Source organism: Perognathus longimembris, chromosome 7 (genome assembly GCF_023159225.1).
Source record: "Perognathus longimembris pacificus isolate PPM17 chromosome 7, ASM2315922v1, whole genome shotgun sequence".
NCBI classification, from domain to species: Eukaryota; Metazoa; Chordata; class Mammalia; order Rodentia; family Heteromyidae; genus Perognathus; species Perognathus longimembris.
Window position 1 is genome coordinate 13,088,452 of NC_063167.1, and position 25,852 is coordinate 13,114,303.

Sequence of the window (25,852 nt, forward strand, 5' to 3'; positions counted from 1 at the left end):
GGCTTGAGCACTGTTCCTGGTTCTTTTTGCTCAAGGCTAGCACTCTACCACTTGAGTGACAGTGCCACTTCTGGCCATTTTCTATATATGTGGTGCTGAGGAATCGAACTCAGGGCTTCATGTATATGAGGCAAGCACTCTTGCCACTAGGCCATATCCCCAGCCCAAGAATTTTTTTTTTTTTAAAGAGAATGCCTGTCAAGTGCTTAGTATATAGCACAAGTTGCATGCTAAATCAATAGCGGTGAGTTTTGTTATTCTCTATAATAAAAGGTCCAGACAATTGGGGAAGAGTTCAGGATACTTCCCTAGGGCTGGGACACAGTAGGTGTTCCTCACACATTTGCTGTCAGATGGACTCAGTCCTGGAAACAGCAGTGACAAATGATCAAGCCTAGGCAGTGACCAAGCCTCGGCAGCCCCTCTGATGTCCCTTCTCCTAGGCTCCTACTCCTTTTCCTTCACAGTTCTCCTCTTTAATCTGTACACCAATAACCCAGGGGTCCTTAACATGACCAAGTATGGATGCAGTGGGTGTGCATGGGGCCTGAGACTCCACATTTTTTAAGAGCTTCTAGGTAAGGCCCAAGCTGTGGGTATTTGGACCACTTTTAGAATCACAGGGAAGTAAAGGGCTTTGATCCCACTAGGCACATAGTAGGCCTCTCCACAAAAGCATGCTATGTTTTTCTTCTTGTTGGTTTTATGATTAAAACAAAACAAAACACCTCCTACGGGACTGGAACCATCTTTCACTACTGTGGATGAGCACAGAAGGCTAGAAAGGGGCAGAAGCGGGTTCCAGGCCAAGTCACCCATCCTTCCTTCCCAGGCTCACGCCATCCTAAGCCCCACCCACCTGGAGCAACAGCCACACATGTATGGAGCTGTGGACATGTAAGCCAGGCCCCCTACTCCAGCTCCTTGCTAGGCCAGCCAAGAAGAGGCCCTAGCCATGTCCCCCACCCCCTCCCACGAACCTCCCCTGGGAGCAGCAGCTCCCAGCAGCCTGCCCTCCCTTCATCACCTTATAAAGCAGCCAGAGCTGTAGCTCCAGGCTGCAGCTGAATCAGATGCAGAATGAGGGGCCTGTCCTCTCCCCACAGCCTCTGCAGGCAGCCAGGCCAGCCGCTGACCACTTCAGACATTCCTTCTGCAGTAACATTACCTAATTTAACCATCGCCCCTGCTCTCCAGGGCTCTCAAAATAGCTGCAGGAGGGGGAATGCCCTGGTGCCATCAGAATAAATAGTTCTTCCTTCTCCACTCTGGGCCTATGCAGGCCCCAGGACCCAGTCCAGGAAGGATCCAGGCTGGGAGAAACCACATTGAGAGGGCCGAGGGTGGCCTAGGGAAATCCGGAGTCATCTCCAGCCTTAGGCTGTTCATCGTACTGATCCTCTGGGATGTCCTCAAATGCCTGCCTTTTCCCAAACCCTCCAGCTCATCTCTACAGGCCACTGTCACCTGATGACTGATCCAAGAGTCTGATTCAACTTGCACTTTCTCCAAAGATCAGAGCCAGGAACGGTAATAGAATAATTACTGTGATTCCTCAGGTATTCATTAGGGGCTAAATACATCCTTCACCTTAGCTGATACCTGCAGAGCAGAGATTAGCACTCCCTTCTCTGAGATTAGGAAGCAGGTACTCAGAAATGTGAAGTGACTTCTCCAAGGTCACACAGCCCAGAGAAGCTAGGCTGGGCTTGGAGGTCAAGCATCAACGCTCTAACCACCACCATGCCTTTCACTTGGGGCTCCTGGGCAGCAATAAGCCTGGCGGAGGAGGGGGCAGAGGTTTGTGCTAGAAGGGGCTTGCTTGCTCGGGGCGGCACCCCGAGTCTATGGATCCCAATCAGACCCCAGATGGCAGGAACACAAGCTGCCAGGCTCATCTATGACTGGAGGGGGGGGGGCTCTCTGCTCCCCACCCCAAGTGCCCCAAATCAGACCTACCACATTAAAGCAGGGAACACCCAGGCCACTGGCTGACATACCTCAGGCGCAACCAGCGGTTAGAGATCTGGGAGGGCGGGCAATCCAGCGCCCAGAGTAATCATTAACCAGCACAGGGCCAGGGTGGCGCCCAGGGCCAGCAGCCCAGCTGCAGCACCCTAGGGCCAGCTCCTCCCCACTTGGGCTATCCTGGGGCCACCCAGCAGCCACATAGCTGGGCTGGGGAGACCTGGGGCACTGGGCCACAGGCCAAGTCAGTCAGTACAGGAGGGTCAACTTCACACCACCAAGGCAAGGGAGCCAGCAGGTGCTTCCCCGCCCCCCTCCGCCTCCCCCCCCCCATCTACAGAGATCTAATGGGGAGGGGTGTGAACGGGGAGGAGGGGTCTGGAGATTAAGGCCTTCCCAAGGCAGGGGACAGTAAACTAAAAGTGGGGCTCACACATTTCCCAAGGGAGGTCTTGAGGGAAGAACAAGGAAACCACAAAGGAACAGCACAACTGTTATATATGAAAGTCTGTTCTGCCTGTAAGGCATTTATATGGCCTCTTAATCACCACCAAAACTCCGCAGAGTAGGCACTGGCATTCCTAGCTGACTGTGGAGGCTCAGAGAGATTAGCCTACCAGTTCAAAGTCACACAGCACTAAAAGCTTTAGTGCTAGACAGGACTCAGAGATGTTCTGGCCTCCCATACTACTGTCCCCAAGTGCAAGCTAAAGATTGAGGTGATACAAAATGAAGGCTCTGGGCTAAGAATGCAAGGAGCTTCCAGGCTCTTCTCTGAGCTGAGTAAAGTCCTTCAGCTCCGTCGCCAGAGTCCTGGTTTTACTAAAACCCAGTGTCCTGGGCTCAGACCTGCAGTGGTGAGGCAGCTGTGGAGGGGGCAGGGGAGGGGGGGAGTCCTCTCCCACTTGCCAAGGTAAGAGGTGGGCCTCTCTCCTAAGAGCCAGCAGCAGGAGGGGAGGGGAGGGGAGGGGAGGGGAGGGGCAGCTGAAGCAGAGGCCGGCCTCCTCCAGCCAGGAGAATTCCCTTCACTGCTCAGGTGAAACTGAGGTGAGGCCCAGGCAGGCAGCTGGCTTTGATCTTATCACACATTCCAGCCCGGGTCCCTGTCCCCTCCCCACCCCTGCCCCAAGAGGAGCGGAAACCTGCGCTCCTTAACCCTTTCCTCCCACTTCCTCACTCAATTCCAGACTTGGACAGATCTCTGCTTCTTCTCTCATCCCCACCCACCCCAGGAAAGGGAAGAAAGGAAGGGAAGTGGGGGAAGGGCAGGAACTCCTCAGAGCTACCAAGCCCCTGAGCTCCAGGATCTCTTCCCTTCAAGGAAGACGTAGTACAGAAACAGTCCCCAGTATTCCTCACAGACATGAGCTCATCTGAGAATCCACTCCCCTTGCCTCCCCTCACCTCCCCTGGCAATGCCCAGGCTCCCTCCTTCCCCCCACCCCCAAATCACTGCTAGAGAGAGAGAGGATAGTGGACTGGCAGTAGCTAGAATAAAAGAGGGAGGGGACTGAGTCCTAGAGACTCCCAGAAGTCTTGGAGCCTGAAAACTTCCTCAGGCCCCTCACTGGGCAGACATAGAACAGGCCCTGCATGAACAACTGCAGAATAAATGAATGAATGAATGAATGAACAAGTTCTGAGATATTAAAGACTTGTGGCTCCTGGTGCCATGCTCCCCTGGTTAAAGCCACTGATGATGCCCCTGGCTGTTGGTTCACTCCACAAAGGCCCAAGGCTGGCTGTGTGAGGCCTGAGGGCACAGAGAGGAGCCTCAGACTCTCACCTGCTCCAGAGCCTGGCACTGAAGAAGGATGTGCCTTTGGTGACAGGGTGGGCTTTTCCAGGTGGTTTGAGAATGGACCACCACCAATTCCTAGGGCCAGCTCAGTCTTTCCCTCTGACAAGAAAGGAAGGAGGCCACTTTGTGAGCAGAAAAATGGAAGCCCAAGGAAGAGGGTTGCTTGGGTGGTGACCCAGGGCAGGGAGGACTGGCCTTGACCCCTGGCCTGCTGCTCTGGCCAGGTACAGGGTGGGAGCTGGAATGGATGTCACTTCAGCTATATTGGGGACTTCCTCTCATTCTTTCTCTAGCTTTAACAGCTCCAACAGAGGCAAGGGCCTTCCTGCTCTTGCGCTGGACAACAACATGGACAATGCCAATTCAGGGACAGAGGATCCCTGGAGCCCTGCCCAGTGCTTCCTTCTCCGTCAGCATATCCTACCTACTCAGAAACCCACCTCCTCCAGAAAGCCCATCCAGATCATTCCTTAAGAGCCTGGGCAGGCCCCTGTTCTCTGAGGCCTTCCTTATTGTTGGAAACTCTTATGAGACAATAGATAACATGGATAAGACAATCAGCACAATGTCCTGGAAGGTCCTGGAAGGTCCTCAGACAAGGCTAGCCCAGCTTACTGGGAACCTCCGCCAAGGCAGGCCCAGACACACCTCCTCTGTGCAGCTCTCCTCCACTCTCCTCTCTCAAGGCCCATCCGGCTGGCCCCACTGAGAGAAGAATGAAAAAACTTGGCTTGGGCAACCTGGGCCCGGCTCCCAGGTGTGCCATGTTGGATGGACGCTGAGTCACCCATTCTCTTGCTTGATGAGTCAAGTTTCCCCAACTCTGCAAAATGGAGATAGGAAGGCCAGCCTCCAAAGAATGCTGGGGGGGGGGGGGGGAGTGGTCCCAACACCAGATGATGGCTGGACTGGCTCAAGAGGGTGAGAGCTGTAGTCAGAAGGTGTGAGCATAAGATGATGACTGAAGCAACTGGGGGGGTCTCAAGGGAGGAGACACCACAGGCCCAGAGAGTGAAACTCTAAGGCCTCTGTTCCTCCAGTCTCTGGGTCACAGGAAGGCAAAGGGCTGGAGAGGAAGAGCTGTGCAAGCCACAGAGGCCGCGGGGACTAGGGTTTGTAAGGCCAGAGCCTCAGTCCATCTAGTTCAGCTAGGATCCAAGAACAGTCATGATCCCAGTTCCCAACTATTTGAAAACTAGAACCGCCAAGAAGGAGCAGGATGAGTCAGCTGGAGGGGGTGGGGGCTGGAGCGGGCTCTCTGGGGGAGAGCCATGGGCAGGCAGGGAAGGGAAAGGAGGGGCAGGGATCTGGAGGTGGACTGGGAAGGTGCCAAAAGCAGCTAGGAATCCCCAGCCCTACCTCAGGAGAAGCATCTTGGAGTCACCTGGAGCCACCTCTGCAGTCCTTCCCTACCCAGACCCTTCCCCACAGGCTGGGATTAGAGGGAGCCAGGCAAAGACTGCCCTCCCGGGCGCTTGTCTGTCCATCTTTCCCCCACAATTCAGCCAGTTCTCTGAGAGTCGGTAGGAGTCAGACCCATTGCTTCATGGGGCACCAACCCTAGAAAGGAGGGTGGGCCCCAGGCCTGTCCAGAGCCAGGTCCAGCCTCCTCTAGTATGGGCCTGAGGAAGGATGGGGCTGGGATAGAATCCTGAGACACCCCCTCTGCCACTCCCCTCAAGATACATGAACATCCTTCCCGTACCCATGGGAGCCACTTAGCTACCCCCCTCTGCTGCTCAGAGCCCACCAACTGCACACATCTGGGAAGGAGATGATGATGCGAGCTGCAGGCTCCAGCCTTTCGCAGGCCACACCCTGGGGTGTGCCCCCCTCCAGGAAGGAGGGATCAGAGTAAAAGGGTGGACTCTGTCCTGCAGCTGCAGCCTGGGCCATGGTGGAGGAAGGAGGGCAACGACAGATCACAAGCAGTTAGCTTCCAGGGCTCAAAAACCTTTATAAAGCCATACATTCACTCAAGCCCAGGGCAGCACCGGGCTCCATAGCAAAGATGTGCCATGCTGCACACTGGGAGCCCTACATCAAGTACCACAGTGGCCTTGCCCTTGGCAGGAAGCCATTCCAGGTATACACCTGATCCTCTCATGACCTCCATTGAAGCACTCCATTGAAATAACTGTTCCGAGGCTCAGAGAGGTGAAGCTACTTGCCCCAAGTCACACAGCCAGCTAGGGCTGAGGCAAGACTTAAAGGTGGTTTTCTCTGAGCCCACTACTTACCCTCCACTTACCCACTTACTTACCCCACCATAGGACCCAGAGGCTAAGCCAAAGGAAGCCCCTTCCCAAACCCTCCTCTACCTAGGCAGTTAATTCAGTCACTAGACCACATTCTCCTGCTCTCTGCCAAGGTCTGGGCAAACGGCCAAGAATAAAGCCCTCCTGGAGCTTCCCCTCAGATGCACAACTACAGGAGCCAGGAGCCAGGCTGTAGGTGGAAGGGATTTGAATACATGGCTTCAACTGGCAAGGTCTACTTCATCCCCAGGTCAGCACAGAACGCCCAGCCTGAGACAGCTGGAGAAGGCAAGAGGCCCACTGCCCTGGCAGTTCAGTCAATCTCTCCACCCTATCCCAACATACCTTGGTCGCCACCTGCCATTCTCCATTACCCTCCCACACCTGCCGGGCTGCTCCCTCCAGCATTGTCCCATCAGTCTGTGGTCGCTCAATCCTCCCCAATGTGCAAGTCTGAGATTTCGGAGGCATCCGGGCCCCTCCCACTCTACCAACCAGTCCTACGGACCTCTGGATTTCATTCCAGACTCAACCACTTCTTCCCACCTCCATCACCTGGTACAGGCTCCACTATCTGGGCTCCTCCCACTCCACCAGCCAGTCCTATGGACCTCTGGATTTCATTCCAGACTCAAATACTTTTTCCTACCTCCACCACTTGGTACAGGCTCTAGCTGTCCCTGGGTTGCATAACCAGGTTACCATTGCCTAAACTTGGTCCTTCACCCTTCCCGCCACACAGTAAGGAGAGCAATCCTGTTCAAGACTAGGGCTTTTAATGATGTTTCACTCAGAATCCAATCCTTTCCCACAGCCACACCTCTGCCTGCATCCTACCACACTTCCCCTACCCCCCCCCCCCCCACCTCTCAAGCAGCTCACTAGTCCTGGCTACTTTGCTACGCACACCCCTATCTCTGGGCTCACGCTGGCTCTTCTCTCAGCCTGGAACACCCTTCCTGGAATATGTGAAGGGCATTCACCCTCAGGTCTCAGGACTGTTCAAATGTTATCAGGGCTTCAGCCCCACCTCATCTTGGTTTACTGTCTGCCTGATTTCTTTTCCCTCCCAAACACTACCACCACTTGGTATGCTTCCCTCATTTGTCTTTCTCCAGCCATGATAACACAGTTATAATACTGAGGGAAATGGACTTCTTTTGTTCTCTGAGGTAACTTGGACATCGAGAACAGTGTCAAATACATAGAAGATGCAGCATTAATATTCGCTAGGTGATCTTAAGTGCAATGCACACCTGCTAGGAGCTCTGGTTTATAGAATATTTAACTGCCTGAAGCATCAATTCATTCATTTAGTGCACACCGTGATCCTTTGTGTCCCAGACACCCCTAAATCCAGAGCAATAGAGCACCTTCCTCCATGCCCCAGGGCAAGAGTTCTGGAAAAGAATCAGGAACTGGTGTTAAGGACATCTTTAGTGTCACAGACTCTAGGGATGGTCTGAGGTCCTCATAGCCCCCATCCAGGCAGATATGGTGGGAAGGAGGGAATGTGATTCTGGTGGCAGCTGAAACATGAAGGTCCCCACATTCCCAAGCCTGAAAGAGACACCTTGTTCTGGGGTTTTCATGTCAGTGCCCCTAGCCTGGCCACCCCCTTGCAGCCACAAGCTACTCCCCTCTCAAGGCCACTATTGACATGGCCGACGCCACCAGGCCTCTGTAGTGAGGCTGGCGGCTCCCCACGAAGTGAGTTCCATACATACTTTCGGGCTGCAGTCAGCCAGCTCTGGGCGCTGGGCAGCTGGCCCTGGCCAAGCCCTTGGAGCAAGAGGGGTGGCAGGGCCACAGAGGCCAAGGCCCATTCTAGGGCAGCATTCCAGCAGGGATCTTAAGTCCAGCCTCCCCCTCCCACCAGGGCAGGAGTGAGAGGGGGAAGGCCAGTGGGCTCCCATGGGGACAGGGATGCAGACCCTCAGGTCACACTCCCTCTTCCTCTGGTCTGACTCGTACAGCTGGGACTGGACTGAGAGTAGGGTGGCAACAGACCCAGGCTGGGAGCCCAGCTTTTAGTTCCCAAGTCCCTGAGGGTCCAGAACTCACAGGTCTGCCCTCCAAGTTCATCTGATTCAATACCAGATCCTTTCCGCATCCTGAGCAGCCCTCCCTCCCAACCCCAGCCTCTCACCCCAGGCCAGGCAGCCAGAGACCTCTGCAGACACACCCAGTACATAAAGCTCAGAGGGAGAGCTGGGGGGTAGGGGCAGCCAGGCCACATTCTCAAGCCAGAGGCAGAGGCCCCTGACACCCCACAGACCCCAACCCACGGAGGTCCCAAAAGCCCCTGGATTCATTCAACTGTCAGTACAGGCCCAGAGGAGGAGATGAGGAGGAGATTCAAGAACAAATCTACAAGTGATAGTCACAGAGCCCAGCTCTAGACTTCCTCCAGCATCTCCAGGAGGTTCCACTGTCACCAAGCCACGCCCACCTCAGGCCTAGGACACCCTCTACCCCCCCCACCCGGCTATTCCTTGCCTGGGATAGTACTATGCTGCCTGGCGCCTGACCTAAGAGTTCTTTTTTTTTTTTTTTGCCAGTCCTGAGGACTGAACTCAGGGCCTGAGCACTGTCCCTGGCTTCTTTTTGCTCAAGGCTAGCACTCTACCACTTGAGCCACAGCGCCACTTCCGGCTTTTTCTGTGTATGTGGTGCTGAGGAATCGAATCCAGGGCCATATTCCCAGCCCCTGACCTAAGAGTTCTTGAGAGTTTATTTGGAGGTTCTAGCAAGGGAGTGCAGCTACTTATAAACCCTTGACTGAAGACCCCGTCCTCTGTCAAGGATGGTCGTCCTCTTCGACTGAGCACCCTGGGAGAGGCACACACAGAGCAGTGAGGGAGGAAGGGGAAACCCACCTAGCCACCCTGATCATCCGAATCAGCCCTGGCAATCAATGGGGTAACATGTTGCAGCCAGATTGCCCTCACATCCCTAGGAGTTCTTAAGTCAAGTGGACTCAGCAGTCCACAGGCAGGTGGGAGAGTAGCTCAAACAGTCTGGGGAACTTCAAGGTACCAACTCCCTAACTTCTGAATATCGAGAGACTGGGAGCCACTCTAGTAACTACAGCTTGAATATATTCAGTAAGCATATTTACTGAGCACTTGCTACCTGTCAGGTGCTAAAGATGCGAGTGAGCAGAAACGGTAAGGTCTTGCTTGTGCAGAGCTTAACCTTGCTTGTGCAGAGGATGTGAGAAACAAATGAGTAAACATGTGTCAGATGATAAGAAAACAGAAAGCAGTAAGGTGGGTGAAACAGTAATAGAAGACATGACTAGCAGGTAAGTGCTAGGTTCCATTCCCAGCACAGTGGGGTGGACAGTGGCAACATAGAATGATGAGGGGCTGGGAATATGGCCTAGTGGCAAGAGTGCTTGCCTCGTATACATGAAGCCCTGAGTTCGATTCCCCAGCACCACGTATATAGAAAATGGCCAGAAGTGGCGCTGTGGCTCAAGTGGCAGAGGGCTAGCCTTGAGCAAAAAGAAGGCAGAGATGGTGTTCAGGCCCTGAGTCCAAACCCAGGACTGGCAAAAAAACAAAAAACAAAACATAGAATGATGAGTGGCTGAATAACTGGGGCCAAAAGGAAAGGAAACAGAGGGACAAGTGTTCCAAGCCCAGGGATCAGCAGGCACAAAGATCTTGAGGTGTACGTAGTTCAGTACAGCTGGCAATGCCAGAGAAGGAAGACACAGGAGACAAGTCCAGAGAAGGAAAAGGGTAGCCAGATCTCTTTCCCAGGGCCTTGTGGGTTATATGAATGAAGTTAGGCTTGGAACCAGTTCTCAGCAACAGAGTGGCGGTGAGCAGGTAGTACTGTGCAGATTTGCCAAAAAAAAAAAAAATCAACCAACACAGCACCCAGCAGACAGTGGGGCCCTGGCTAAATATATACTACCTAGCCTGGCACCTAAGATTTCCCTTCCCTCCACTGTATCCACCCATTCTCTGAGCCCTGAACCTGGTCACCTTCTGTCACCCTTTTTTCAACTCTCACAAGGCAGGGCCTCAGGCCCACAGATCCTGACTTGCCTGTACTCAGACTGAGAACAGGCCCAGGCCAAGCCAGGCAGGGCCAGGATGGCTCCTCAGACTGGGGGAGCTCAGCCTAAGAGAGGATGGTGAATGGACCTTCAAGCTTCCCTCCCTCCTGAATCCCTGGGGCACTCACTGTGGCAAGTCTGGAGCAAGAAGGATAACATAGGGTGGGGGCACAGGGCAGCAGCTGTGTGGAGGGGAGGGCTGAGGTCACAGCAGAAAGGGGAGGATCCCTAGCTCCCCCCAGCAACCTTCCCTGCTAGGAAATCCAGCAGAGGCAGGAAACAGGTATCTCAGGCGACTTCCCTCCTAAGCAGTGATCCCTACCAGCGCCCTTCAAGACTCCTGACCCCTGTAGGACTGGCCCCAAGAAAGGAAGGCCAAGGCCCAACAGGAAGAAAAGGGTCAGCTAGCCAGAGCAGGCCATGAGTCATGCAGGCCCAGCCCCTTCACCCAACAATTCTTCCCACTCCCCAGAACCAAAATTACTCCCACACATAATCACAGACCACTGTTCCTACTGTCCCTGCCCCTTGCCTCCTGCCCTGAGTGAGGCTTGGACTCCCTCGACCTAGCTAAACTGGCCTCCCACTCTCCCCCACTTGCTCCTGCCTCCTGGAAGTGAAGAGCAGGGCAGAAGAGATCAAGTACAATGTGCCAGGAGAAGCCCAAGGCACTACAAACCTGATCTTATTCAAGACACAGGATTCAGAAGCTCTAGAATCCCACAGCTTGACCTACCTGACTGTGGGTCCCAAGAAAGCACAGAAAGACCTGTCCAGCCACAACTACCTGCTGGTGCACACAGTAGGTACTTGGCAAATATTTTATTCAATGAATGAACGCCTAGATTCCCAGTGATGGTCAGTGAAGATTTGTTGAATGAAATGACCAGCCCTATTTGGAGATGACCAGCCCTATTTGGAGAATTTCTGTGGAATTCCTCAGGCCCACAGCAAACAGCTCCACCTACCACTCCTGCCATTATGCAGCCCTTACACAGAGAAGCCCCTCATCAGAGGGCAATGCTGGGGGAGTTCAGGAAATATTGCTGGGCTGGGAAGACATTCAAGGTCTAGGTCAAGGCTGGGAGCTACAATTCAGGTTGACTGGGAAGCAAGTGCCAGGCTCAGCTGGCTGTATTGGGGGGAGAGGCCAGATAAATTAAGAGACTGCTTAGATTTGGGGAAGGAGGGCTGGCTGGGTGGGGCTGGCTGAGTGAGGGGGTCAGGTCTGGGTATGTGTGTGGTGGGGGTTAACAAGTGACTCAGGAGGGCAGAGGTGAGTGAGAGCCAGCAAGGCAAGGACAGAAAAATCAGTCACTAGGTAAACACTGACCTGGTTGGAAAAGTCACTCTCTTGGCTCAGACAGAGGGTGACTGTCTAGGAGCACTTCTAGTAGGGGGCTCACCACCTTTGGGCCAGATGTGCCCCACCCTGCTCTGCCACAGGCTGCCTTCCCACCCACCCCAGACAGGAGGTCACTCAGGTCCTCAGGGCCACTCTTGCCAAGTGTCTTCTAGGCCTCAGGATTGCGGGCCCAGGAGTTTCCTTCTTTCCAGTGTGGCCCGTCCCAGGCCAGAGAATGGGGCTGGATTACAGACACAGGCTGCTCTTCCCCCCTCCACTCCCCACCCCCACCAACCTTGGAAACCCGGGAAAGGAAAGCTGGAGAAACTTCCATCTGCTTCCTGACCACCACTCCCAGGGCCTGAACCCAGCCTCCAACTACCCTGAAGCTCCACATTTTGAGATCCCTTTGCCCACGTGGGCCGGCCTGGGAGACATTAGCTAGCTCGCTCCAGGCCACGGATACTCAGGTGAAGGGCAGGAATTGGTTGAGCTCCTGGGCTGTTTGACTCATGGGCCCAGGGATGTTCCACAAAAGCCACCCGTTTCCCTCAAGTTTTTACTTGTACCTGCCTGGTGACAAGCTCCCCAGGGGGACAGCAGTGTGGTCAAGTTCCATCGAGGGCTGACAAGGTCCCCATCACCACCGAGTGCCGCTTCTGCCAAGTTGGCACAGACAGGGGTACCCTGGCCCTGCCAAGTTCTCACCCCGCCCGAACTTTCTTTGCCTAGTCCTCAGGAATGGCAGGCCGGGCCATGCCCAGCACGACTCTGATCCTCCGCAACGTGACCCAGAGACCCACGCAACTCCACGCGGGCCAGCCCAGTCCCCGGCCCCACACAGGGTCACCCTGGGCGTCCCCTGGGGACAACCCCACGCCACAGGGTGGCGCCGGGCCGCCTAGGCCGGCCCGGGGTCCTCCGCGGGGCGCTGTGGTCCCGGGCCACAGTTCCAACCGCGCAGCCTCCAGAGCCCCAGCCAAGTTGGCGGCCCCCCCCCCCACCCCCGGCCCTCTGTCCCACACACTCACCGCGAGCAGCCGCCCGTGCAGCAGCAGCGCCAGCAGCAGCGTTCCCGCCGCCCGCCACCCCATGGCCCGGCCTCGCTCGCTGGCTCCCTCGGCTCCCGCTCGGCGCCGCGCGCAGCCGCCCGCTCGCAGTCCAGCAGAGTTCCGCGGGGCCCGCTCTCCGAGCCCCGCTCCCCGCTCCCCGCGCCCCCGCCCCGCCCCGCCCCGCCTCTCCCCGCCCCCAGGCCGCCCGCCCCGCCCCCGCGGCGCCCAGTCCCGGAGCTCTAGGCCCCACCTCCTCGCCTCCACCCCACCCCCTGCGAATCCAGACCACGCCCCCTTGTCAGCCGCCACGCCCCGGCCCTGTCGGGGCGCGCCCCGCCCCGACTCCGATCTCCTTCTCCGCCCCCTCAGGCCAAGGCCCCGCCCCCTAGAGCCAGGTCCCAGACCACCAGGCTCCTCCACTCGAAATTCCGCCACGCCCCCACGGCTCAGGCCACGCCCACGAACCTCGGGCTGGGCTCCCGAAAGCAGCAGACTGGGCCTTTGTTCGGATCCCCAACCCCCTCCGCGGGAGCGGAGGCCTGGCATGTGGGTTGGGACCAGGCCCGGGCTGTCAGCTCCAGCTGGACCCCGAGCACCCCGCGTGGTCCCCCAACTTTCACACTCCTGAGACTGTTCCTCTGTCCCCGCACACGCGCAGGAAGCTTTCCAGGACCCCCTTTCACACCCACGCGGGACGCCCTTCCCCACTTTGACTGGACACTCTGGACAAGGACACTCACAATCTTTGCATCTATTTTAATTGCGTGCTCTGTTGGGTACTAGGTTCAACTTTGTTTCTTAGTATAACTGTTCTGCTGTGCTGGGATCAAGCTTGTGCAAGGCCAGACCCGTGTGCTACATGGAGCCACATCCCCAGCCCCCTGTTTTTCTCCTCCAACAAGCCCGTCCCCTCCCCAGGAACACGTTCACAGCCCTGCACCCAGACTTCTTCCAAGGACACTCAGGGCACTTCCAAAGCTTCACTCACACTCTTGCATCTGACATACACACTCAGGTTCTCACCCATTCAATGTCCCAGCAAGCCACAAAGCATAGACAAGTGGTTTCACACACACACATTGTCCGTACACTAACAAGTCACATGCCAGACCTCGCTTCTGTATACTTTACATTTTCACGTCTTTCTTCCTTTTCCCTCCCTCCCTCCCTCCCTCCCTCCCTCCCTCCCTTCCTCCCTCCCTCCCTCCCTCCCTCCCTCCCTCCCTTCCTTCCTTCCTTCCTGCTTTCTGATGGTACTGGGGCTTGAACTTAGGGCCTGGGCTCTGTATTTTAGCTTTTCTCACTCAAGGATGGGGCTCTACCACTTGAGCCACAGCTCCACTTCTGGCTTCTGGGTGATTAACTGGAGATAAGAATCTCCTTTCCTGGCTAGTTTAGAACCATGATCCTCAGATCTCAGATTTCTGAGTAGCTAGGATTACAAGCGTGAGCCACTGGCGCTCACCTACATTTTTCTTTTTTTTTTGTTCGGGGGGTGGGGGGGGGCAGTTCTGGGGCTTGAACTCAGTGCCTGGGTACTGTCCCCTGGCTTCTTTTTGCTCAAGGCTAGCACTCTACCTCTTGAGCCACAGCACCACTTCTGTCTATGTGGTGCTGAGGAATCGAACCCAGGGCTTCATGTATGCGAGGCAAGCACTCTACCACTAGGCCATATTCCCAGCCCCTCAGCTACATTTTTCTTACGCATGAACTCCAGTGCCTCCACATGGATACTCTGTACTCAACAGAGACATCCTCCTAACCCTGCTCCCTGTCCTACTGGTCACAGCTTTAGAGCCAGAGGCATATAAGCTCTCATCCTGGACCTTGTCATAGACCCTGCCAATGCATTGCAGATGCTCCTGTGGTAAATCACAGCTGATGATCTCAGTGACACAGTGAACAGGAAGTCACACCAGCCTAGGAGCCTTTCCACTGCCTGCACTCGAGTCTCCTCTTCTGCTTAAACATTTCCAGGCAGCCCCCAGGCTAATAAATGGAGGTGAAATGTGTGCAGGTGGGTACGTGTGTGTGTGTGTGTGTGTGTGTGTGTGTGTGTGTCTTTAAGGGAAACCTTTTGAGTAATGATAGAGGGAGGAAAATAAAAACCCAAGTTTCCATTGTTTTCCTGAGAGTTGCTAGGTTCCAGAGACTCCTGGCTGGATTGGCGGCCAGGAGTGAGGTGGGCTGTGGACAGAAGGAAATGCTCAGCTCACTGGGCGGCACCAGGCTTGGCTCCGGAAGGCATGCGCCCTGTGATAGGGGCCAGGCACTTGGGGGATTGGGAAAACACTGACCCCCAGCCCCATAGATGCTCAGCTCTAAAGGACTAGGTTGTTCTCTGCTCTGTGGACAAATTTCTGGGGGAGGGACTCAGAGCTGTGAGGAGCAGAAGCTACCTCCAGAGTGGTTTGGTCAGCTCCCTGGCCTTGACCCAGACTCTAGGCACAGCACCGAATAAGGTCTGTCTCTTGCTTTAGGCAGGGAATTGGGGCAAGCAGAGACAGCATGGCAATCTTCATCCTCCAAGACTAATCTGATAGAGGCAATGGAGGAGGACATAACCCCTATCCTGATGTAGTTGTCAGTCTAACAGAAGAGTCCTGCCTCCATCATCAGTCTGTGCAAGACCAGACAAAACAATCAACTTCCATGCCCCAGTCTCCTCAGGAACATATGGAGATACTCTGTGTGTGTGTGTGTATGTGTGTGTATGTGTGTGTGTGCTCACAGGCACATGTGTGCTTATTCTGGGGCTTGAACTCAGGACCCTCTTGCTCTTGCTTTACCTTTCTCCCCCAGGCTGGTGTGACTTCATACTGTGTCACTGGGGGATCACCAGGTGTGATTTATCACAGCTCCACTTCTGGTTTTTTGTTGGCGAATTGGAGATGAGTCTCACTGACTTTCCTGGCCCAATCTGGCTTGGAACCACAATCCTCAGATCTCAGTCTCCTGAGAAGAGAGGGTTACAGGTGGGTAAGAGTGGGTAAGAGTGGGTTACAGTGGGTAAGAGACATTATGGTAAGCACTCAATAGGTGGTAATTATTCCCTTGTTACTATTCTTCTTGTTATTGCTGTTGCTTTTTGCTTGTTTTCTTTATTGAGGTTTTTGTTTTGTTTTGTTGAGACAGCATCTCACTATGTAGCTCAGGGGCTGACTCCAAACTCATCCTTCTCCTGCCTCAGCCTCCCAAGGGCTGAGATTACATGTCTGCACCACCACACATGGCTTCTTATTGCGATTTCTAGCTGCACTGCCAATCTGAGAGGAGAGAAACAAGTTTACCCTCAGGAAGCTCAAGCCCAGTGGCCAAGTGGCCTCAGCATCCAACGTGTTGCTTCCTGTCTGATGGTGAGACATAGCTCCCGCCCCAGGATTTCCAGCCTGGTGGGGGAGTACAGCCGTGGGCTGCTCAGGAACTCCCTGTCTGATGAAAAGGGCTTCAAAACCCCGCTGACTTCAGAGTTGGCAGGTAGCCAGCATCGTGGCAGGATTTTTCCAAGGCCTTGCCTAGGCCTTGCCTATGTGTGGAGGGTCAGCACCATGACAAATCCCATTTCATGTCTGTTCTCTACCTCGGGCCCTTTAAGTCACAGAGATTTGGCTTTTGTTTTTGCATGGTTTGCTCATGAGCAAAGGGAAGAAAAGAACAAGCAATCCTTTGTAGATATTTGGTTTAAGATTAATCAAGCCCTAGTAAGTCTTGCTTTCTAAAAGAGCTTGAGGAAAGAGATGCGGTCTACCTAGGGTCTGAAGGAAGCTAGGCTGACCTAGAGAGCAGGAAAATATGGCTTGTCTTGTAAGTCCTCCAGGAAAGTTCCACCCCCCTGGGGTCATCCACCTATTCATTCTGCGTGCTCTCCTTCCACTGAGATTTGGCTGACTAAATTGTATTTTGCATGCTGAGTATCTTTAGTAAATGCTCTTAAGTTGCCCTGCCTAGGACCCAGCTATCTCCTCACATAGCTTAGAAAAAGAGCAAGGCAGACCCTTCTGGGCTGTTCTGAAGCCACCAGGAAACTATGACTGCATTGCATGTATCTGTGGCTTAGGGTACTTAGAGCAGAAGCCACTCAAGCTGAGGTTCTTCAGGTGAGGTGGAACTACAAGAAATTGGAGAGGCAGCCAGGCACTAGTGGCTCAAATCTGAAATCCTAGCTACTCAAGAGGCTGAGAGCTGAGGATCCTGGTTTGAAGCCAGCCTGGGCAGAAAAGTCCATGAGACTCATCTCCAAGTAACTACCAAAAGGCAAGAAGTAGAGCTGTGAGTCAAGGTCTAGCCTTGAACAAAAAAGCTAAGGGACAGTACTCAGGTCCTGAGTTCAAGCTCTAGGACCAGCACAAAAAAGAAGGAAGAGAGAAGGAAGGGAAAAAGGAAGAGAGGGAGGGAAGAAGGGAGGGAGGGAACAGGCAGGACAGCTATTTTCTCCTGAGTTCCCCTGTTCCATATTACTTTTCTGTCTCTGAGCTATTCACTTATCTTATTCATATTCTTTTGCTCATTAATTCATTCAGGACAGCAGTGGATAGTGGAGCAGGTTGCCCACTAAGGAAGGATGTGCCACCATGTAGGTGTATGGGAGCTGTAATGTGTCCCACGGGGGTGGGGGTGGGGCTAATATGAGCAAAGGCACTGAATGGGCAGCTGTTGCCCTGAATTCTTTCGGGAATGAGTCTGTAGTCATTGTTTCCACATCTATGTGGTCAGTTGTGCTGGCAGAGTAAGGATACTCCAGATCTTTGGATCTGGAGTGGATATGAGAGGGAGCAGGAACGGAAGGAGGGAAATGAGGCCTATAATCCCAGCTACGCAGGAAGCTGAGATCTGAGGATTGTGATTCAAAGCCAGCCTGAGCATGAAAGTCTTTGAGATTCTTAACTTCAAGAGTCTGTCAGCAAAAAGCTGGAAGTGGAGAAGTGACTCAAGTTGTAGAGTGCCACCCTTGAGTGAAAAAGCTAAGCAAGAACATAAAGACCCTGAGTTTAAGCCCCAGTCCTGGCACAAAAATAATAAGAATAATGCAGCTCAGGAGCAAAGGAAAATGAGGAGAGGGAGGAGGATTCTATTCTAAAGAGGTAGTGAGAGTTCCATGAGTATAGGAGGGACCTGGCAAGACCTGGGCCTGTCCATCTCCCCAGCTCTCTCTCCCTTAAGGTAGTCTTCGTTCATGTGGCTCCTGCTCCCTGAATGCTTTTCCCACCCTACACTTGCCACCTTCCCTTTCCTCTTAGACAGCACATCCCTAAAGGAGACTTCCCTGATTTCACATTCTTTTTTTGTGTGTGTGTGCCAGTCCTGGAGCTTGGACTCAGAGCCTGAGCACTGTCCCTGGCTTTCTTTTGCTCAAGGCTAGCACTCTACCACTTGAGCCACAGCACCACTTCTGGCTTTTTCTGTCTATGTGGTGCTGAGGAATTGAACCCACGGCTTCATGCATGCAAAGCAAGCACTCTACCACTGAGCCACATTCCCAGCCCCTTCACATTCTTTTGTTTCTGCCTGCCTGATTTTCCCTGGGCTACTTCCTCTAACTACTCTCTCGGCATTTATGTGTGTGTATGTGGGGGTGGGTGGGTAATATGTGTATACATGCTAGTCCTGGGACTTGAACTCAGGGCCTGGGCACTGTTCTTAAGCTCTTTTTTTTTTTTTTTTTGCTGAGAGATAGTGAGTAGTTGGAGATAAGAGATTCAGAAACTTTTTTGCCTGCATAGTTTTGAATCATGTTCCTCAGATCTCAGCCTCATGAATAGCTAGAGTTCCGAATGTGAGTCACCAGAGCCCAGCACTCTCAGCATTTCTGATAATTATGTTAACCTGGAAAATGGCTTACTTTTCCCACCCACTACGGGGGTTTGAACTCAGAACCTCATACTTGCTTGGAGCCAGGCCTCCAGCCCTGTTTTTTGTTGGTTATATTTGAGATGGGGTCTCCTTTCCAACCTGGATGCACACCTGAGTCACAATCTACTTACAATGAGCTTCCCATCATTTCTAGAATGGCAGACATGGCCACCATGTCCAGTTTCCCTTTCACAGAGGTAGAGTCTAGTGAATTTTTCTGTCTTGGCTAACCTGGCCCTTTGATCCTCTTGTTCTCAGACTCCCCAGTAGCAATTCCAAATAAGCTAGGAGTAGTAATTGCCCTAATCCTATCAATCCTAATCCTCGCCCTATTTCCACTCCTTCATTATAGGAGTGAGCCACTTGTGCCCAGCCTGTGTCATCTTGTTTCTAATTATATCGCCTGTGAAGGGTACAATGCCTGGCCCAAAGTGGACACAGATTACACAAGAGACTAGCACCAGACATCAATGTCCTGCTTTTTCTTTCCTGCTACCAAGGTTTGAACTCAAGAGTCTCCCACTTGCTCAGCTTGCTTGCTTGTCTCTCTACTACTTGAGCCATACCATCATCCTGGCTTTTTGCTAGTTACTTTTGGAGATGGAGCCTAGTGCACTTTTCTGCTTGGGCTGGCAGATCCTTCAGATTAGGGATGTGAGCCACTGGCATTCAGAGCTCTGTGTGTGTGTGTGTGTGTGTGTGTGTGTGTGTGTGTGTGTGTGTGTGTGTACTGTCTCTGAGCTTTTTTCCCCTCAAATTTAGGGCTCTACCACTTGAGCCACAGCTCCACTTCCAGCTTTTAGGTTGCTTAATTGGCGATGGAGACTTTCCTGCTCAGGCTGGCTTCACACTATGATCCCCAGATCTCAGCCTTCCAATTATCTAGGATTATAGACATGAGCCACAGGTGCCTAGCCATTTGGTTTGTTTTTGAGGCAAAGAGAACCTTCCCCCACCCAACCCCCTACCCCCACAAATCAATTAATACGGACTCTTCTTTGACCACTGCCATGGTCCTGGGTAGTGGAAGGGTGTATATTTTATTGGCCCAGAGGACCAAATGGCTTGCCCAGGTCAGCCATCCAGGAAAACGTAGAACCAGAATTCAGATCTACATCTGGATGTTTCCAGAACCCACATTCTCAGCCCCATCCGCCTCCACCCCCCTGGGTGATCTGCCTAGGCAAAAGTGTCTCCTGCCAGCTCCAGCAAAGGTGTGACTCCCCTGAAAATGATCTTGGACTTGGCCCCTGGTCTCTCCTAACCTCGTCCCATCACCAGTTGCTTTCTTGCTGAGTTCAGCTCCACTTTGAGCCCTAGGCCCTGTGCAGGGTTCTCACACTGCACCCCATGGGTCTCCTGTCCTTCAACACACTCCTTGGAAAAGAGATTCTCTGGGCAAAGAAGTTTAGGGCCCCACACTCTTTCCCATGCTTTGGCCATTTGATGGGACAGTGACATAGAAAAGTGTCTGAACGGGCTTCTGGTGCGGTCACCTGTTTAATATCCACTTAGATGAGGACAGACCCCCGCCCCCCCCGCCCCACCACTATTTGTTTTTAAGGAAACATCGAACATCTCTCGAGACTGGTGATTCTCATAACATGCCTTGCGAAGGCTACCCCAAGAGCCTGGCCGCTGAGCTGAGCATATGCCATCTTTATAATAGGAATTTATCACCCTTGGCCCTCCACACCCACTCCTTTCCAGCCAGGCTGGAATAGTGCAAACTCCTACACACCCCTTCACATTCCCACTGTGAACCCCTGCTTCAGCTTAGGAGGCCTCTGTGTGGGGGTACATGATTAGAGCTCCACAAATAGCCATGTCCTCGCCTTCCTCCATGTAGACATAGGCATCGTATCTAGCTGTAAATGTGCCAGGGCATTTGGAGGACTTGGTGTCTTGCTTTTCTCATTTAATGTAGTTTTCATAAACACAGCTCTGTGCATCAGTAAAGATCAGGGCTACTTAAAAATGCATCTGTGGACCCTTGCCAATCCCCAAACTGTTTATTAGCTGAGATAAGGAGCACTTTGCTGCAATGTGTAAATCAATCGTGGCACCCAGCACATAGCTTGGCCCAGCTGTCATTTTCCTAGCAATCCTAGATCCCTATTGAAAGCAGCCATAGATATATAACCTGGCATATGCTCTTGATTGCAGATGGTATCTGTTGATAAACTGTGGGCTAGCAACTTTGGATAGCGCTCACATTTCCTTGATCCTTGCTTTTTTTTTTTTTTTTTTTTTTCTGGAACTGGCACTTAAAACTTGGGGCCTTGAACTTTCATTTGGCTTTTTTACTTAAGGTTAGTGCTCTACCACTTGAACCACAATGTCCCTTCTGGCTTTTTGCTAGTTAATTGGAGGTAAGAGTCTCATGGCTTTCTACCTCAATTCTCAGCCTCCTGAATAGCTGAGAATCATAGGCCTGAGCAAGCCACCAGTGTCAAGTTTTTGCTGGTTAGTTTGGAGATGGAGTTTTTTTTTTTTTTTTTTTTTTTTTTTTTTTTTGGCCAGTCCTGGGCCTTGGACTCAGGGCCTGAGCACTGTCCCTGGCTTCTTCCCGCTCAAGGCTAGCACTCTGCCACTTGAGCCACAGCGCCGCTTCTGGCCATTTTCTGTATATGTGGTGCTGGGGAATCGAACCTAGGGCCTCGTGTATCCGAGGCAGGCACTCTTGCCACTAGGCTATATCCGCAGCCCTGGAGATGGAGTTTTTGAAGACTTTTCTGCCTGGGCTGGAGGTTCCCAATTCTCCAGATCTCAGCCTTCTGAGTAGCTAGGATTACAGATGTGAGCTACCAGTGCTTAGCAGCCCATGTTACCTCCAACAATTGTGTGTTGTTTTTAATTGTTGGTCATTGGGCTTGAACTCAGGGCCTGGGCACTGTCCCTGAGCTTTTTTGTTCAAGTCTAGCACTCTATATTGAGCCACAGCTCTACTTCTGGTTTTTGAGTGGTTAATTGGAGATAAGCATGTCATGAACTTTCTTGCCTGGGCTGGCTTTGAACTGTGATTGATTCTCAGATCTCAACCTCTTGGGATAGCTAGGATTACAGGCATGAGCCTGGCTAACAATCATGTTATATTGACGCTCCATCTTTCACAAACCTTCTCCTGTTTGGGGCTATTTAGTCTGTTCCAGGTCTTTGTGATGGACAAAGCATTGCTAGGAACTCTCTGCGTGAATTCTCATTTGCTTCTGAAGCTCCCTCCATTAATTAGCACAAATCTTTAGCCATAGAGGTAGAGAGAAGTCAGCAGGGACAAGAGGCAAGAGGCAGAGAGAGAGAGAGAGAGAGAGAGATGGGGGGCACCTCCCTCGATGGCCTCTTGACCCTCAGGACCCTGTTTCTTCCCCCAGCCTGCACTGCCCTTCCTCTTGCTTAGATTTTCCGTCTCTTTCATGCTTTTCTTTCCGAGACCATGAGCTTTCTGCACTGTTCCTGTGTTGTCTTTTACAGCTTGAGTGAAATCCTTCTGGAATGTCCTGTGCCTTCTCCCTCCAAGTTCCCGGCTTTGTTCAATTGTTCACCAGAAATTCCTGCCCTGGCGGGAGGGGTCCAAAAGTTTGCTCCAAATCTTGTGACCAGCTCAGATGCAGCAAGGCCTGGGGGTGCTTTACCTCCCCTGACAGGTTTCAACCCCAAAGAGAGCAGGCAGTATGGGCACAATTTGGGATGGGATAGGGTGGCAGTGGGGGCTGCCCATTCCTATTTTATGTTTCTTATGTAGAATAAACAAAAACAATGATGTGTGGGTAGATAAAAAGAGGAAAGGATAAAACGTTTTGGAGAGCAAGAGAGGGATGGGTCAGGTGAGGATTAGAGGGGTAGATAGGCTATGAACAGAGGTCAGGGGTGAAGTGAGGGTCAGGAATAGGATTGTGTGCATCTTTTGCACACAATCCTTGTTAATTCAAAAGTCTGCATTTATTTTCTAGAATGGTATCAGACCATCTTTCCTTTTTTTCCCCCCCAGTAGTGGGCCTCACATTCTCATTTGGCTTTTTCACAAAAGGCTGGTACTCTATCACTTGAGCCATACCTCTATTTCTGACTTTTTACCGGTTAACTGAAGATAAGAAGTCTGAGCGGGCTTTGAACTGAGATCTTCAGATCTCAGCCTTTTGAGTAGCTAGGATTACACACTGGCACCCAGACAGACTATCTTTTTAGAAAGGGCCATAGTGCAATCGAAAGACTGACTAATGAGGGATTAACCATTAGACTGAATAATAGACCACAGCCGGTCTTCAAGGAAAATTTTCCCTTTGTACTGCTTTCTGGAAAGCATCTTATATTCTCCTTTTCCGTAGAGACCTGGTACCAACTGGCAGTCCAAATCCTCAAGTTAAACAGTATCCTTTCTTTGCTTAAATTACTGCATATTTTGGAGGCCAAGTTTTATCCCTCTTACTCTTGGAATCCATTCAATAAACAACAAAAAATTGCATTTTTTGAGCCTGGAGCTGATGGCTCATGCCTATAATCTTAACTAGTAGGAGGCTGAGATCTGAGGATTATGGTTCGGAGAGAGCCCTGGCAAGAAAGTCCATGAGACTCTTATCTCCAATAAATGAGCAAAAAACAAACACACACACACACACACACACACACACACACACACACAAAACCCAACCCCCCCCCAAAACTTCAAATAGAGCTCTGGCTCAGGTGGGTGGTAGAACACTAGTCGAGCAAAAGCAGCTCAGGCCCCAGGACTGGTACAATGGCACACACGCACACACACATGCGCATGTGCATGCTCGCACACACACACACACACAGTTGCATTTTGTATGGAAAGAGCTTTGGTTGTGAGTCAAAGCCCTGGACTGGACAGTTCTGCCCATTTCAGCCCTGGCGCACAGTGTCTGAGACAATTGCTCTAGGTGTAAAGGACTTTCCTTGGCCACCACTAGCCATGGAAACATCTAGGCTGCTTCTGTACACAGCAAGACAGTTCAGAAGGCTGTAGCATTGTTCCATAGCGGCACACCACTTCCTGTTTACACGGACCAGACAGATGCATGGCTAGAACTGCGGACTTGGGGGACTTCCTATGGCCTTGACATGGCCACATGGAGCCAGAGGGCCTTTTCTATGTAACAGATTTTCTTGCTCAGTAACTTGTGGACTGGAGTTGTAAGTAGTAATTAACCATATCAGACAATAGTTTGAGCTAAGAGTGGATCCTGTTCTTACAGGGCACAATCTAATTTCTCTCTCTCTCTCTGTGTGTGTGTGTGTGTGTGTGTGTGTGTGTGTGTGTGTGTGTGTGTGTGTGTGTGTATGCCAGTCCTGAAGCTTGAACTCAGGGCCTGGGAGCTGTTCCTGAGATTTTCCATTCAAGTGCAAAGGGGATGGGCAAAGAACTGTGTGTGCTGGCTGCTGAGCTCTGAGCCCACAAAGAGTCTCCCTTGACTTCCAGAGCTGAGTAGGAGTAGGGTGAATTCAGTGAACCAGGAGTTTTAATGGCTCCTTCCCTCCCTTCTGCCCTGTGACCTTATGGCAGAGGTACTCAAACCTGTCACTTTCTCTTCTTGGCCACAGGGCCAGGCCACAGCAGGCTACTCTGCCCTCCAATCACCAAGGAACATTGCGGGCCTCCAGGTTTTGCTTTATCTCAAGGTCAGCTGTGTTCTACAGCCTTCACACTGCCAAGGAGTCCCGAGAGCTCCAACTGCAGGGACTGTGTGTCAAGTTCCTAACCACACAGATCACAACCCCTGAGGCCTGCTGTGGTCCCTTGGGCGTCTTGGGAAGGTGGCTGGCAGGCAGGAGCCAGAGATCTGGTTGAGCATGCTCAGTTCTCAGCTTGGGAGCCTGGTCTGGGACCAGCAGGTACTTAGAAACTGCAGAGTCCAGGGATCATTAAAGCTGTTTCACCTGTGCTAGAGGTGGAGCAGCAGAGGCTGGAATGGGCAACAGTGCATCCAAAGCCTCAGAGCATGCCAGTGTCAGAGCTAAGCTGGAATTCTGGTCTGCAGAGTCCCTCAGCTAGCAGGACTGTGGGCAGTGGAGTGCTTTGGGGATCTAATTTTCTAGCACTTTGATCTGTTTGGTTATTGAATCCTCAGTGGTCCAGGGAATATTTTCCCAGGCATTTGCAGTAAGAGACTCAAGGTAGTGCAATAAGGGAACTACTTCATCCTGACCTTTCAAATCTCATCAGGTTCACGGGCTCTCTGTCTTCACAAAGCCCCAGGAAGGACCATCTCCAAACTGGCAACCATTTGCATTTACCTGATTAACCCATCACTATGTTATCTGAAAGTCAGCCCCATTCCACACTCGCCATTGGGGAGATCTTTTGTCTCCCCTAGGCCCTGGGCAGATACATCTTTTTTTTTTTTAATTGGTATGTGCTGGTCCTGGGGCTTGCACTCAGGGCCTAGGTGCTGCCCCTGAGCTTTGGTATTCAAAGTTAGCCCTCTACCACTTAAGCCTCAGCTCTACTTTCAGTTTTTTGCTGGTTAATTGAAGATAGGAGTTTTGTGGACTTTCCTGTCTAGGCTGGCTTCAAAGCATGATTCTCAGATCTCAGCCTCCTGAGTAGCTAGGATTACAGGCATGACCCACTGGTGCCTACCTAAGACCACATCTTTAGAAAAGTAGTAATATAGAGCAAATGGTGGCACATGCCTGTAATCTCATCACTGAGGAGACTAAGACAGGAAGACTTCAAGTTTTTTTTTTTGTTTTTTGTTTGTTTTTTGCCAGTCCTGGTGCTTGGACTTAGGGCCTGGGCACCATCCCTGGCTTCTTTTTGCTCAAGGCTAGCACTCTACCACTTGAACCACAGAGCCACTTCTGGCCATTTTCTGTATATGTGGTGCTGGGGAATTGAACCCAGGGCTTCATGTATACAAGGCAAGCATTCTTGCCACTAGGCCATATCCCCAGCCCAAGACATCAAGTTTGAGACAAGTCTGGGCTTCTCAGTAATACTACCTCAAAAAAAAAAGAGAAGAAATATGTATAAAGTAGGGGCTGGGAATATGGCCTAGTGATAGAGTGCTTGGCCTCATATACATAAAGCCCTGGGTTCGATTCCTCAGCATATAGAAAAAGCCAGAAGGGGCGCTGTGGCTCAAATGGCAGAGTGCTAGCCTTGAGCAAAAAGAAGCCAGGGACAGTGCTTAGGCCCTGAGTCCCAAGCCCCAGCACTGGCCACAAAAAAAAAAAAGTGTAAAGTAGGACAGTTTCTGCTGTATAATAAGACCTGTATGAGTGTTTTCACTATTATCTTTGTTGCTATTATTACTTTATTACATTTCTGTTCATATGATACAGTGTCAAAATTAGCCAGCCTAAAAAAGGAGGCTGCATGGACAGGAATTGGAAATGAACAACCAGTCTGTTTCTTCATATGGGAAACTGAGGCTGATAATTAATAATAAAATTATATTGATAGAGACAAAGAGAGAGACAGAGAGGGACAGACAGAGAGAGTCAATCCTGGGGCTTGAACTCAAGGCCTGAGCACTGTCCCTG

At 52.0% G+C, this 25,852-nt stretch overlaps 1 protein-coding gene across 4 annotated transcripts in view; it reads right to left on the bottom strand.

The window, feature by feature from the left end:
• The window catches only part of Hspg2 (heparan sulfate proteoglycan 2), a 100,031-nt gene extending 87,416 nt beyond the window's left edge, over window positions 1-12,615 (bottom strand). For all 4 annotated transcript variants that reach the window (XM_048350450.1, XM_048350449.1, XM_048350451.1 and 1 more), the window contains exon 1: window positions 12,476-12,615. In XM_048350450.1, the coding sequence (XP_048206407.1) occupies window positions 12,476-12,538 (63 nt within the window). In that variant the 5' untranslated portion in view covers window positions 12,539-12,615. The remainder of the gene's footprint in view (window positions 1-12,475) is intronic.
• Window positions 12,616-25,852: the final 13,237 nt, after the last annotated feature.